The following is a 16,251-nucleotide window of genomic DNA, read 5'->3' as shown; positions in this document are numbered from 1 at the left end:
GCTTTTCTCTTTTATTCTAGTGCTTTCTCTTTTATGTCATGTTATGGCAAGAACTGATACAGTGTAGCCGGCAACAATATGAGAAACTATTATTAGTACTTTGAAGGAGTTAATATCTTTTCTTAGGTATCTATATTAATAGTAAGAAAAAAAATCAAAGCATGAAAGGAAATAAAATCAGGATATACTAGTTATCTAATTTATATATAAACCCAGTGATATTATCTGAATATAATCTCTGTTCAGTAGATCGAAATGTTAAGTAGTTATAATTTGCCATTTAAAATATCGCTAGGACAAATGAAAATAAGCTCCTGCTTTTCTGCACCAAACTGTATTAGGCATTTAGTACATTCTGGGTGATTGTAACTATTTTACATTAGAGCTATTTCTTAAGTGTCTTTAAATAGTATTGATTATGAAACTTTTTGAAATTTACCATCAGGCCAATGGTGGCAGAGTCTGCATAGAACTATGCTTCGTGGTGTTCTGGGAAAAACCTTTCGACTTGTTGGCTATACTATTCAGTATGGCTGTATAGCTCATTGTGCTTTTGAATACGTTGGTGGTGTTGTCATGGTAAGTTTCTACATAAAAGAAAACAATAATTTTAAATATGTGCTTTTTTAATTGAAGGAAAATGTGTTTTTCCTTTATTTTAATTGAATTCATTTAATGAATAAAATGTGACTGTTATAATCTTTCTAAATTTTGGGATGTAAGAGACTGTGTTGGAATTAGCACTTGTAAAAAATTAAGAACCAATAACTCAAATATGGTTTTGTATTCTGTTTCTGACAGGGGCCCTATTAATAATCTGACAATAATATGTATCATTTACTGAATTCTACATACTGTGTTCCAGTGATGTTTGATGTTTTATATTTATTAACTCATTTAATCTTTTCTACTCTGTGAAATACTTATTAGAAATCCATTGTACATGTGAGGAAACTGTGGCTCAGAAAGCTTCAGTAACCTGCTCCAGGTTCCACAGTTAGTAAGTAGATTTGGAATTTCAACACAGATTCTCCAGTTTTCAAAACTCCTGCTTTCAACCAGTTGTGTTTAACTATAATTAAAATAAATGTTCTGCTTGGTGTCAATATTAAAATGTTAAGGCTGCCCCCCCACCAATACTTTTTCTTAATGTTGCATCATAAATCTGTCAACTGTGACTACTTATCTTTTGTCATGCAAATGAAAGAATAAATCCAGTGTCCAGTGAGTGAGTTTTGTTGGTGGTATTGCTATTTTTATCAGGTTTACCGTAAGGGATTCAAAGTCATACAACCTCAGGTTTAGCTGGAGAAATGCAAATATACTTAAGTGAAGGTCTCCTCTTTGTTTTTTAGATTTACACTGGTACTTCCAGTGAGTGGGCTACAGAGGTAGCAAACATAAATTTTCATGTGTTCTTTGTCATTTCTGCCTCAGTTGGAGGTTTTGAATAAAACGTTTTATCAACACCTAAGTGAAATCAATGGAGACTGCTGTATTTTAAGTGGCAGTGATCATTTATTACAGTTTTGCGGTATATATGCAGATGGTTGTTTTAACGCATATTAATAGAAAGTTTTTGCATCTCATTATGCCACTTATTTTCAATAGAAAAAAAAGCTGCAGCCCATCAAATGAGTAAGCTATTCTCTTGGAAGAGAACTCTAGGCATGAACTTATTGAGAATGGTATGATATTACTTAATAAATTACCATCATGGGCACTTGATATTTATAATAGCATGAAGATAAATAAATCATTTATTTATTCAAATATTTACTGAGTATCAGCTTTATGCCAAGCACTATATTTGGCATTGGTTATATATCTGGGAACATGAGTGATAAGGTCCCTAACCTCATGGAGCTTACATTATACAGGATGGTCAAAATTTGGAAACATAAATATTTATTCATGTATTGTAATGTATTCTCAGTAAACCATTTTTAATATTTTTGCCTGTGTTTCCAGATTTGGTGGCTATTGTAGAGTTGAACTTATGTAGAAGCTGCCAAAGTAGAAATCATCCTCCAAGCTTGAAGAACATTTGTTTGATTTTTCTTTCTTAAACCTTGTGCAGATGATTTGTTATATTTAAAAAGTGTTTCTATTCAAATTTAAAAATTACCTCTCTTTTCAGTGTTCTGGACCATCAATGGAGCCTACAATTCAAAATTCAGATATTGTCTTTGCAGAAAATCTTAGTCGACATTTTTATGGTATCCAAAGGTAAATTTCTGTCATAGATGTTAAAGTTATAGTGAAAACATGTAAATACATTGTGCCTTTCCTGCAGTAAATAAAAACTTTTAAAAAAAACCCTTTGTAAATAACCAAATTAATGACCAGCTGGTTAAAATTTTGATTCAAGTATTTTTCTCTCAGTTCGAGAAATTTTAATGGTTTCTGTAAACATGAACAGCCTTTTCACTCATTATGTCCCTTGCATTATTGGCTAAAATAGAGTAGCAGACCCTTTTATAATGTACATTCAAGCCTACTTTATTTTTTGTTGGGGCTGGCTCTACAGTGTTTTGAGTAAAGAACCTAGAGACTCTGGAACTATATCACATACCAAATCAGTGATTGGTTTTTAAATTTTTTAAATAACACTGAATTTCTGTTCATGACCATTTTATTCTCTACAGCTTATGATTAGCACTTGATGATTTTTAGACTATAGCACCATCTATAGCTGGGAGCCAGGGAGCCTATCTATTCTGAGTTCCTGATTAATTAAGTTGAAAAACTGACAAATACTGTTTGCCACTAAATTTTTTAAAATCCTATTCTAAATGGTGTTTCCAGTCCCTGTGATACTGTTTATTCTGCTTAACTATATATTATTCCTTCTGAATCAATGTCAAGTATTAGGAATTTAATGTATTTTCTAAAGGGCACCTCTCTGATTCCTTAAAATTTTGGGGTTCGTTAGTTTTTCATAATTTTGAAAATAACAATACCACCCCTTCATTTCCATAAACTCCAAATTTGAATCATTTGAATTGGTATTTAGCTTATGGCAGGAGTAGGTTTAAGCACTCCTCTTTCATTATTTGCCTTTTCTATATAGTCCGTTTCGCATTACTGAAAAATCATCAAGAATAGTATGAAACTGTTCTTGCATCTTAGATTTTGTAGATAGAAGTTATCTCTTGGTAAGGCTATATAGTCTAGCATCATCCCTAGGTAAAATTCTCCTTCAGATCTTTTCCTCTTAACAACTTCAAGATACCTAATTGATAGTTATTTGGTTATAAACTAACACATACATAACAGGTTGTGTTCTTTCTTTTTAACTTATATCCAAACTACTACATACAGTCTTTGGATTAACCGGAGACCTAGCATCACTATAGCATGAAAATAAGCTGCTGTTTTCCATCCTAATGACATGATTTTTACTCATAGTCCTTGAGCATCCGTAACAAGGAGCTGAACTTGTTGGCTAAATTTTTGAATGAATAACTTAATATCATCCTTTTGATTTTGAATGAACAACTCAATATCATCCTTTTAAAAATAGATACTCTTTGCATTTAGATGAGTAATATAAATAACTACATTCAGTAAATTGAGATTCTTTGAGGGTTTCATTTTGTATTCTATTCGTTCAGGAGGCCCTTACGTTGAAGGACAGCTTAAAATCTGGCATTTATATGAGATATACCAAGTAACTTTTACAACCAGGGGAGTCAACTAGTAACTTCAACTTTTAAAATATTACTGTTCTGAGTATTCTTTTTCTTTTATCTGCAGTACAGAACTAAGATTTCAGGGGAATCTTTGACCCATGGCAAGAGATTCATTAGCTAGCTGCTTGTTTCTAAAGCTAGAATAGCCAAACATTTAGGCAAAATGAAAGTCTGCATACCTGGTATCTAAAGCACATGGATCTCTTTTCAGTTAAATGAACAGAACATTCATATTTTAAATGATCATAAAGTTACTACTTATTCTTTCACCAAATAGGTAATGAGCACCTAATTTATAAGATACGAAGTACACAGAATGTTAAGATGACTGAATAAGATACTGACCCTTTATAAAAGCTTACAATTTAGTATGATAATAAGCATGTTTATAACTATAAATGAGAAAAGAAAATCTAAATTTTCATTCTATTAAGTTCCTTTTAAAACCCTATTTGAAAGAGTTGAGAAACCAAGGAATAATTACTTTGATCTAAGCTCTGTATTTATAGCTAGTTATGCCACTGGAAATATAGTCTGCATTAATATTGATTTCTGTAAAAACACCTTGACTGAGGAGCCCCTGGCTGTCTCAGTAGGTAGAGTATATGACTTTTAATCTCAGGGTTGTGAGTTCAAGCCTCATGTTGGGTGTGGAGCCTACTTAAAATTTAAAAAAAATTAAATTAAAAAATAAAACATTTTTAAAAATTAACTTTTTAAAAAACACTTTGACTTAATTATGATTTTTATGTTGCCATGCAAGTGCAGAATTTGTTTTAAGGATCGTATTTATTTGTTACAAAACATAACCCGAATAAAACACTCTCAGAAAACATTTCTTTCCTCAAAGCAAGCCAAAATCAACTTTGTTTAGTATGTTACAAACTTTGCACACTTGTTCATCTGAAAGTTCCATTGGCATGGTTCCATTTGGTTGTAAAGAGACTAGTTTGTCCCATTTCAAAAAAAAGAGCAGCCTGTATTACCTGCAAATAATAGAATTTAGTGTTCTAAAGCCTTCAACTCTAACCATAAAGTATCATTCCAGTGACTACTATTACTGTAAAATTTCAGAGGAAGATGGTATCTTATATTACCTTACATAGGAATCCGTCTTGTATATTCCTCTTTGATTTAGTTGTTTAAGACGATTTTGTTTTACCTCCCAAACTAAACTTTTTTAGTTAATGATTCCCATGTAATTAATCAGATTTTCCTTTTGACTTGGCTACCAAAAAGTTTAGAACTCTTGTTAATACCTATATGTAGCAATAACTAGGTTCCTTTTTTTTTGTATATTTTTTTTATTGGAGTTCAATTTGCCAACATACAGCATAACACCCAGTGCTCATCCCGTCAAGTGCCCCCCCTCAGTGCCTGTCACCCAGTCACCCCATCCCCCCGCCCACCTCCCCTCCTACTACCCCTTGTTGGTTTCCCAGAGTTAGGAGTCTCCCATGTCCTGTCTCCCTCTCTGGTATCTCCCACTCATTTTCTCTCTTCCCCCTTTAATCCCTTTCACTATTTTTTGTATTCCCCAAATGAATGAGACCATACAATGTTTTTCCTTCACTTACTTCACTTTCCTTGACTTACTTCACTCAGCATAATACCCTCCAGTTCTGGGATGCCTGGGTGGCTCAGCGGTTTAGTGCTTGCCTTTGGCCCAGGGCGTGATCCTGGAGTTCCAGGATCGAGTCCTGCATGGGGCTCCCTGCATGGAGCCTGCTTCTCCCTCTGCCTGTGTCTCTGCCTCTCTCTCTCTGTATCTCTCATGAATAAATAAAATCTTTACCAAAAAATAAAATAAAATAAAATACCCTCCAGTTCTATCCACTTTGAAGCAAATGGTAGGTATTCATCGTTTCTAATGGCTGAGTAATATTCCGTTGTATATATAGACCACATCTTCTTCATCCATTCATCTTTCGATGGACACTGAGGCTCCTTCCACAGTTTGGCTATTGTGGACATTGCTGCTATAAACACTGGGGTGCAGGTGTCCTGCCATTTCACTGCATCTGTATCTTTGGGGTAAATCCCCAGAAGTGCAATTGCTGGGTCGTAGGGTAGTTCTACTAATAACTAGGTTTCTGATTTGACTGTCACTTTCCTTTTAATTATATGGTTTTTGATATTTTGATATATGCACCTTTTATTATAAGTAACATCAAATTATTCTGGAACTATGTACAGATAACACAAATAATTAAATCCTTTCAAATATGTGTGTTAGTCATCAGAATTCATTTACTACTCTTTTTCTTTTTCTTTTTTTTTTTTTTTTTTACTCATTTTTTGCAGAAAGAATGTTGTGTTCTGTTTGGTTGGGGCACTTAGTCCTATTTTGTCTCCTTCATTTACACTTTTTTTTTTCATTTACACTTTTAAAGATCTTTCTTATTCTTCTAATCCATGTATATTGTTCTTGCATGAATCATGCCTTCTACATGTAATCATACCCACCCATGTTGGTATTACGTGTTTGATATACCAATTTATTTTTTGTAGTTTATGTTTGGGCAACTTTTTAGCATTTTATTTGGTTGTGTCTTCTGATGTTGGTCCTCAAAATTAAGGTTTTTTTTTTTTACTATACTGTAAATTATTATGGATTCTTTATATGCTGTAACTCTTCAATTCTTTAAGCTCTAGGGAAATATTTATGATGTTACTGTGTTTTTTTGTGCCCTGGAGTCAATCAGTATTAATGGCTGGACAGTAAAATTTACTTAATTTGGTGGTACTTATGTGGAATTGCTTTTGTATGATTTTGGTTCTAAAAAATTTGATACAGAAGTAAGACATAGTGGATACAGTACAAGAAGATAGTTGTTACAGAATTACCAGAAATTTTAAAATCCTCTAATAGCTTTTCCACCACTCTTGTTGGATTCTAACCATCACTGTAAAACTCAGTGACAAGGGTTCTCAAAGCTGGTAAATGTATGAGGGGGTCAATATGTGAGAGGATAAGGGGTGTGACTTTAAGTTATAAAAGTATTCTACTAGTGTCATCCATGTGTTTATGCTTAACACTGACATTTCTTTGACTTTTTTCCCCCTCAGAGGTGACATTGTGATTGCAAAAAGCCCGAGTGATCCAAAATCAAACATTTGTAAAAGAGTAATTGGTTTGGAAGGAGACAAAATCCTCACCAGTAGTCCATCAGATTTCTTTAAAAGCCATAATTATGTAAGTAACATTTTAATTATTATTCACTGATCAACATCAACCGAACACACTGACAAAAGAAAATAACTGCAATTCACATCTTGAATATAAGTTAATATGCTGCATTCAGTAGAATTTAAGTATGTTTGTATCGAGAACAGTTTGGCCATTATATTTTATATATTTTAGTTTCTTTTAAAACTCTATATAACTATCTCAATAATAATTGTTGCAGGCAAGATTCACCAGTGGATGTCAAAATATTGGTCAAAGATTAAGAAAAGTTTATTTGCACAGTTTCAAAGTATCTGAGATATTTATTACAAAGGGACAAATAGTAGTTTGTAGAAGAAAAACTGGCAGACACCACCTTAATTGAGTGATCGAGGTTAGTTTCACCAATAAAAAGACATATCAACATAAGGTAGCCCCTGAAATGAAGCACTGGGAAGGGTATTCTCACTTTTGTGGCATTTCTACAAAAGTAAATGAAACCTCAGTCTAATCATGAGAAAATATCAAAAAAATCCTAAGTGTCATCCTGCAACATAGCTGACTAATACTCTTCAAAAATGTCAAGATTATGATAAATAAGGAAAGATAAAAATTGTTAAAGATTGGAGAAGACGAAGGAGACGTGCCAGCTAAATGCCAACGGGATCCTGGCTTAGAAAATTTTTCCACTGACTTGTTAGTGGCAAATATGGTAGAATCAAAGTCTATAGTTTAGTTTTTTTAAATCCTACTCTAATTTTTAGGATAGAAATTATACCTTGGTCTAGTCAACTTGACTGTCCAGTTAGAAAAAGAGAGCAAGAGCGGCAGGATGGAGGAGTGAAGAGCAGACGTAATGTTAGCTTCTCTCACCAATCACACAGCTGCCGTGACCCGGGAGGGTGGCTTTTTGTTTACTGTGTATATTTGTCTTACTTTAATAATTTTATATCTTACTTTTTTACTTTTCTTTAAATTTTGTCACTCTCAAATTATTGATGTAGCTGTTACATCTATTAACTAACTTTATCTTCGTCCCCAACATAAGCAAATAATTAAGAGTTAAATTGTCTCGATCACTGTGTATTTATTTTGAACTATAATAGCCTCTGATTGCCTTGTAAGTCTGATCAATAGATTATTAAATCTATTATTTATGTACCATCCATAATAGACTATGGTTCAGCAGTGCAAATGTTTTTAATATTTATTACCACAGTGCTAAACATACTAGTAACTGTTAGCTGATGATGATAATGTTGAAGGTTGTAGTGTGGTATCAGGTAACCTATTTTTTCTGTGACCTTTATCATGGACACTATATCCTGTTATTTTTCAAAAATGACAGAATTTTACATAATGGTTTCACCTTCATATGACTCTCAACATTTCATGAGACATTCTAGTCACTTTTAAGTTATTTTAGTAACAAGCATATGCTTGATACCAGAAATAATTTTGTCAATAGATAGAATAACAAAACATATAAATGATATAGCACCTACTATCTGTGTACTTAAACACCACACAATTCTTGTTGTTTTCTTTTTAAGAGTTATTAGAAGAAGACTATCAGGGGATTAGATATTTGCTAAGTAATCTAATAAGACAAAGGACTATAAGATGTAATTTTTTTTGAATATTCTGTTTTTAAGGAAAATATTCATCTAGTTTTTATGTTCAGTGAGTGGATAGATTAAAAGACACTGCCATATTGTTTTAGATATATTCCGTTCACTTGGGTTTACATGTTTACAAGTGACTGACATAATTGTAATACTATTGGCCAACACTTATATGCTTCATCAGTACCAGATACTGTTGAAACTCTTCACAAAGGTTAATTTATTTATCATCATCACAACAGCAATCCACTAAGATATGTAGTAATAGTAGTATTTGACAGATGGGAAAACTGGACAACAGGAAGGTTAAATAGACTGTCCAGCTTCAGTTAGTGAGAAAAAAGTTAGAATTCAAACACAAGTGACCTGGCTCCATCCAGAATTTGTACTCTTTACCATGCTACTACTACCTCTCCCAAAATATCCTCTACTCGATTATTATTAGTATTTATGCTCCCATCTCATCAAATTGTACTTCCCTTAAAATATATTTGTTTTCATTATTTTTTAAAAAGAAAAAACTATTTCTGATCAGGGACAGTATTGGTCCTAAAAGAAAAGCCAGTGATTTTTTGAAGGCTTTTCTGCCTCCACCAGTTTTTCTAGGCTGGGTTTTTGAGCAATAAGAATTGTGTAGTTATTACAGAACCACTTTAGCAAATGTGTTCCATTAATCAAGGTGATTTATAACAAAAATTCATCCAAGTTTGGAGCATTCTGAAGAGATATCCAAACCTTTGCAGGGTCTCCCCCTCTAGAGGGTTCCCTTTTTCAGCTATCTCTGAAGCACACTGATGCTTTCATATATTTTATGAAATAGGTTTCTTTCCCTTACCTATGTATCCTCTTAGAAAAATCATTGTTGTTTATGATGAAGACATTACTATTCAGATCTTGATTGAGTTGCTTGGTAAAGATGATGAATATTAAATGTGTTTTGAATTCCAGGTCCTCCTCCCGCTCCTAAAAAAAAATTATTCTCCTAAGTAGGTGCTTCAGAAAGCAAAACACCAAAATTGTCATTTGGAACTTAGAACATAGAATTTAGCATATGAAAGAAATAGCATTGTTCCTAAGTTGGCAATAAAGAATATAAACTGATCATTGGTTAAGTGATGTGGAACCATTTTATTCATTCTGGAGTTCTAAAAGTCCATGTGGCAGCAACACTTAAAAACCATGATTTATTTTTTACATTAAGCATTTGGAAACTAAGCAGTCCTTATCAGGTGCTATTGCAATGGGTTTTGCTTGTTTCAATGTATTGAGGCCAATAATTCTTACCTTGGGTTATGGGCTAAGTATTGGCTACTAGGATATGAGCTTAATTTGTGACTTTCAAAAGAAACATATTATACTCAGCTCAAACATCTTGAATAACTTGCCTTTCTATACTGTAAGAATTCCTGTTTTAAGTTAAAAGCCATTAATTTGCCAAAAATAATTTAGTTGGAAGCAGAAGCATTTAGCAAATAGGAAATACATAAAATGGTCATTATCCTGTCGATTTGCACAGTAGGCAAAGTGCAGTATAAAAGCCTGTATAATGTAGTTTCCATTTTCCTAGGGAAAATAGGCCCAGGGCTCAGGAAAAATAGTGAAATTTTGCTATAAAGTTCATGAAAAGATGAAGAGAACACTTTATAATTTTTCTCAAGGTAATATTGTGCTATAGTTCAGGGCTATGACTTTAATCCATAGTGTCACTAGGGTAGTACAGTTTAGGCATTTTGTAATATAGTAAGTTCCTGTCAGCTAAGAAAGGTGCTATAAAACTTCCCATTTAAACAAACAAACTCCTTTGACACCACATCTTCCTATAGGAAAGAATTGTGTCTGCTTACTGACCCTGCCCTGAACTTCACATTCTTTCTTGAGTTCATCTCTGTTAGGTTTTGACTTCACTGAAACCCTTCTTGTCGGGTACCCACTGTTCCTATCCAGCAGTCAACTTCAGTCCTCATATTACTTGATCTGTTTGTAGTATTTGAAATATTTGTTCTCAAAACCTAGTTTCACTTAGTTTGGGGACTGCATACTCTGGGTTTTCTGCCTATTTTTTTTTGTTTCTTCTAAGATTCCTTTGTGGTTCCTCTCAACATTAGAGTAACTAAGGGTTCATATTTTAAACTTCTCTCATTCATATACATTGACACATTAGGTGGCCTCATCCTGTCTCATGGTTTTAAATACTCCCTAACTTAACTCCCAAATTTATGTCAGCCACAACCTGTTTCCCAAACTCCAGAATCCTATATCTAATAGTCTGCCTACTATCTCCACCATAGTACATAACAGGCACTTCCAACTTAATATGTCCAAAACCGAACTCCTGATCTTTCTCAAACTGCATATCCCCACTGCAGCAACAGCAACTCCATTCTTCTGCTTGCTCAGGTTATAAATCTTGGGAGTCCTTCTTGCCTTTTTTCTTCTTGCACTGTGCATCTAATCCATTAGCAAATCATGGTGACCGTATCTTTTAAAAACAATCAGAATTAGACCACATCTTGCCACCATAGCTGCAACCATTGGGGTGCAAGACAAATTCATATCTTTTTTTTCTTGAAATAACTTCTGAACTGCTCTCTTGTACTATTCCCATTTTATTATATTTTTCTTTTTTAAAAAATATATATATAGGTTAATTATAACATCATTATTGTTATTGGCAGGGATGGAAGCAATAGAAGCAATTTTACATTTCAGAAAGAACTGTTTAAATGTTCTCAGGATATATTGGTGGTACAGTATTTTTAAAAGGAGAAGTTGTAAATGGGGCAATTTGCCAGTGATAAAGGTGTTTGACACTGTGTTGGAAAATATTTTTGAAAAACTGATTAGCAAACTGAAAAACTCACTAATTGGACAGCATTAGAAAATGGTCAGTGCATATAGTAACACTAATAGTCCCTTAATGTGTACTGTGTATTTAGGTTATAGTTCAAATCCTTGAATATCCTAATGCTGTTTTTCTGTTTGTTTAAATGTCATTTACTTTAGCTAAAAGTCACAACCATATGGTCTTCTATTACCACTTGAATTATAAACACAAAAAGTACTTATGTGTAGGGAAAGGAGTCATCAGATTGAAAGGGCTTGTTTATTATAAGCTGCTGATACACTAAATCCTATGTCATTTAAATAGAAGAACTACCTAATAATGTCACTCATTACAACTAGGATATCTAAACAAGGGACATGCTTTTTGCAGACTGTAGTGATAAAAACCTGTGCTTCACATCCATTTCTCAGCAACGGGTCCCAGGATAATCAATCATGGCATACTGCTAATGCCTTGATTGCAGCTGATGTGGAGGAAATATGTTTACTTTTTTGCTAAAGTGAGGTTCACTGCGGAGATGACGTGACTTTTTCATCCTATAGCTAACACAATTCTGAAGATAAATTTGACTTATTGTTTATGATTCTGAGGTGTTTTTCTTCTGATATTTAACATTAAATAATCATCCTTGAGGCCTCCACAACTTAAGAATTTTCTGATCTCTGAACATTTTCAGAATAATTTAATCTTTTTTTTTTTTAAAGATTTTATTTATTTATCCATGAGAGACAGAGAGAGACAGAGACATAGGCAGAGGGAGAAGCAAGCTCCCTCCAAGGAGCCTGATGTGGGACTTGATCCCAGGATGCTGGGATCACAACGTGAGCCAAAGCAGATGCTCAACCACTGAGCCACCCAGCTGCTCCTTTAATCATATTTTAACAATAACATGTAGTTTATAGAATCTTATTTTGTAGAATATGTTTTACCTTATTAATATGTCTGAATATATGTATTCATATACAAATGCAAAAAATCAGCATTTCTGCTGAAAAAGTAGCAAGTATTCCTTTTGTTCACCTAAGTATATTTTAACCATTCAAAATTGGAAAATCAGTGCCACTGCTGTGAGTCGAGGAGGGCAATTATGCAATTTAGTAAAATGAAAATACTTATGCTTATTTGTCTGAAAGTTATAGGAGACCTCTTTAAGGTTGCCTAAAGGAGAGATTAAGAAGACGAAATTATAATGCTGCTGCTCAGTGTAAGTGTCTGAAACAGACTCTCTTCCTCATGGCAGTAAAGAGAATATATTCCAAGTGTCATGTAGCTTCCTAATCTGATACAGTGGTCTGCTGGAATATGTATGTAGAGTATGTTCAGATGTCTTTTGAAATAAGCAACTAAATGAAGTTCTTGTGTTACTGCTTTGAGTAGTTAAAATTCTGTGGGTTTCCGTGCCTCATTTAATGTTATGTTAGCACATGAAAGCATTCTCACTCTACTAAACTGTCCTCTACCTAAAATAAGAATAGAAAAGAGGAATAACAAATGTAAAAGTAGGTATTCATGGGGTGCCTGGGTGGCTCGGTTGGTTAAGTGTCTGCTCTTGATTTTGGCTCAGGTCACGATATCAGGGTTGTGGGATCGAGCCACACATTGGGCTCCATGCTCAGTGGGTAGTGTGCTGGCATTCTCTCTCCTGTCTCCCTCACCACCTCAACACCACCTGCTCATGCTCTCTCTCAAATAAATAAATCTTTTTTAAAAAGGTAGGTATGCATACAGTTGAAGATTATAAATTAGTAAGAAACTGTTGGCATTACAAGCCACTGTACTGCTGACCTACTCCTATGAGTGCTTTCCTCTTGCATTAGAATTTTCTTAACTATTGTAAGAATGTAGGAATCAGGGCACCTTGGTGGCTCAGTCGTTAAAAATCTGACTCTTGGTTTTGGCGCAGGCCATGATCGCAAGGTTGGGAGATGGGGCCTCACATCCGGCTCTACACTGGACAGAGCCTACTTAAGATTCTCTCTCCCTCTCCCTCTGCTCCTCCCTACCTCCCCCTATTTAAAAAAAAAAAAAAAAAAGAGTAGGAAACATAGTTAGTGCCTGCATCCTTACACATGAAGTACCAACAATTTTTTCCTTAAAACTGTAGGGTGAGCAATTTAAAATTTTAAAATGCAACTTAAGATTCTGACCTACTTCCTGTACATTGTGTGTATGAATCTCTCAGGAAGGATTAGAGAAACTTTCTATCATCTGAAGACACTTGAAATTTGATCTGACTTCCCTATGTAAAAGTCAAAGTAGGTGTAAGCGACATAGATTGTGGACTTCTGATGCTGGGTGCAAATGTACCTAACCCCAAACTGATCCCAGCACTTAGCATCTTCAATGACGCTGTGCTCAGGAGCAGCTAGAGCCACTGAACGTAGAGGGCAGGGACAGAGGGTGGAAGAGAAGACTTAAATGCCGCTCAGCAAGCTGTGGGGGGTGAGCAAAATTCACCAGACATTAACTTCACAACTTTCCTTTTTATTCATTTATTCATGCATTTGTTAATTCCACAAACACTGAGCACTTACTTAAGGGCCAGAAGCATGTGAGAATGAATAGGTAAGTCTCTGCCTGTAGTGCTATACCATAGACCTTTCTGCAAAAACGGGATATTCGGTATCTGCGCTGTCCAGTATGATAACCACTAGGCATATGTAGCTGCTGAGCACAGGACATATGGCTGGTGTGTCTGAGGAACTGAACTTGAATTGTATATAATATGTAGAATTAAATGGCCACATGTATTACTGGCAGATACCATGATGGACAGTACAGCTTTGGAAGCTTGTAGCCAAGTTGGAGGAGCCATATGATATAATCCATCATGTTATAATATGATGCAATAGAATTATATACACGGTGCTGTGTTAAGACACAAAACATTATTTATCCAGACTGGGGAGATAAAACCTGACTTGAAATTCTAAAGGATTAAGTAGGAGTTGATCAAAGCACACAGCATATTCATAAGGTCTAGAAGGGAGAGTATAGCATTGTGCTTTGGGCAGCTGCCAATAGGAAGTTCTCAATCCGGAACATAAAGTGGGGAGGGGTAGGTAGTGAAGAGACATAAAAATGAAAAGGTAAACAGGGCTCAGTTCCTTCTTTGTCTCAAGCAGGGAAATAACATTATCAGACTTAGTTTTTTAAAAAATCACCCTTAAAATAAAAACTTTTAAAAATAATAAATACATATGTATCTCTTGTAATAAAGAAACCAATATTATTAAATTCTTCTAAAAGAATAAAAATAAAAGATCACTCTGATATTAGACTAATAGAGGAAGGTTTGGACTAGGAGAAACTCCTAGTACGAGAGGACGTTTGGAGGCTATTGGACATAATTAAGATAATAACATTAAGAATGGAAAGAAGTACAAAGTTTGGAGAAAGATTATCTAGACAGGATTGAATGCTGGAAGAAATGGAATTGAAGAGCTTAAAACTGAGCCAGGTTTCAGGCTTTAGCAATAGGAGTAGGTGGTACATGAGATTCTGGGAGAGATGTTAATTTGGGAAATGGAGAGAAGATACAGCGTATCTAATAAGCCTAAGAAAGATTAAACTTTATAAAGTGGGAAAAAAGACAAGTGCTTTTTCCAGAATGACATTTGGATGCTGTACTATTCCCTCCTTGATGTCCATAATTTGTTTTCACAGTCTCTTAGTTAAAACAACGTTCTGGTGCTTAGCTCTCAGATCTGGATCAATGATATTTTTAGAAAATCTTCAGCTATTCTCTTTGTATTCTCTTACATCATTGCAAAAAAACAAAATATATGTCATCCACTTGCCTAACTTGGAAATTTATATTCACAAAGCTAGATTTCATTCTAAGTAACTTCCAGGGTATGGTGCATGAGAGTTGTGGTTTTGATGAATAAAACACAGGTAGAAGAAGTAACTGTTGAAAACCTGCAACGTAATCCTGTTTTGTTTTTTTAAGGCATTAGTAATATCAAATAAAAACAGATCTACATATTTTATTGTAATTATTTCTTCATTAGAGTATGGACTCTTTCTACCCCAGATCTTTTATTATCTAGTACCATTTCAGGTGTTAAATCAGTTTTCTAGCCAATCTCTTTATGAAGCAACTATGTATAGGAGATGTAGGAAATTGAAAAGAGCTACATTCATTCATCTATAGGAATAAATCCATATAAAGATGAGTTTTGACTTTGAGAAGAATTATCTGAAGTCTCAAGAATCAAAATTTTCATGGAAACATAATATTAGATATGGTATGTAACTGATTTTACACCGGTTAGACTTTTTCTGAGAGCATGAGAAAACTCATTATTTATATACCTACCACTACAATTTACTACTCTCTGAAATACCTTATGTTTCATTAAGTTAAGCTCATCTTTCGGGATTTGAGAACCAGAGTGTACATTAGGCTATATTAAAATGAAGTTAGAGATAGTCTTGAAATAAGAATATAAAATGCTTCTTTTAAGTACCCATCCAAAAATAAAACAGGCAAATTATATTAGAAATAGAACAAAAGAAACTTGGAGCAAAATAATCCATTATCCTAGGGAGAAAATACTATAGGATGGGTACATTAATATTAGATGGCTGTGATGGAAAGGCATATTTGTTGGCTTCAGTTCCAACACATTCCCCTTCCATATACCTTCTAACTAGTTGGTAGACAGTTGTGAAGAAGTGAATGCTTCATAAGGAAGAGCCTAAATATTTGATATTTAATAAACATAATGCTTGTGATGCCTATTAAATGAATAAATATGGTAGTCTTTTCTACATAATTAATATGGCAGTCTGTTTACAATTAATGTACATTTTTAATAATACTGAATTCACATCGTGGCTAGTACCAAAACTATAGTGCCAGAGCTGCAGCCTATTGGAACTTCCGTGAAATTGTTCTTTGGTGATAATTGG

General features: G+C 34.1%; 2 protein-coding genes across 22 annotated transcripts in view; one reads left to right on the top strand and one right to left on the bottom strand.

Annotated features, from left to right (window-relative positions):
- Nucleotides 1-16,251, bottom strand: part of DNAJC24 (DnaJ heat shock protein family (Hsp40) member C24) — a 126,547-nt gene that overhangs the window by 40,796 nt on the left and 69,500 nt on the right. For both annotated transcript variants that reach the window (XM_072759052.1, XM_072759051.1), the window contains exon 5: nucleotides 9,325-9,452. In XM_072759052.1, coding sequence (XP_072615153.1) covers nucleotides 9,373-9,452 — 80 coding nt within the window. In that variant the 3' untranslated portion in view covers nucleotides 9,325-9,372. The remainder of the gene's footprint in view (nucleotides 1-9,324; nucleotides 9,453-16,251) is intronic.
- Nucleotides 1-16,251, top strand: part of IMMP1L (inner mitochondrial membrane peptidase subunit 1) — a 128,238-nt gene that overhangs the window by 56,866 nt on the left and 55,121 nt on the right. For all 20 annotated transcript variants that reach the window (XM_072759039.1, XM_072759042.1, XM_072759044.1 and 17 more), the window contains 3 exons: nucleotides 446-579; nucleotides 2,141-2,229; nucleotides 6,765-6,891. In XM_072759039.1, the coding sequence (XP_072615140.1) occupies nucleotides 446-579; nucleotides 2,141-2,229; nucleotides 6,765-6,891 (350 nt within the window). The remainder of the gene's footprint in view (nucleotides 1-445; nucleotides 580-2,140; nucleotides 2,230-6,764; nucleotides 6,892-16,251) is intronic.

The sequence above is a fragment of the Vulpes vulpes genome, chromosome 5 (genome assembly GCF_048418805.1).
Source record: "Vulpes vulpes isolate BD-2025 chromosome 5, VulVul3, whole genome shotgun sequence".
NCBI lineage: Eukaryota > Metazoa > Chordata > Mammalia > Carnivora > Canidae > Vulpes > Vulpes vulpes.
Note: the sequence above shows the minus strand (reverse complement) of the source record. Positions and strands in the feature narration are given on the sequence as shown.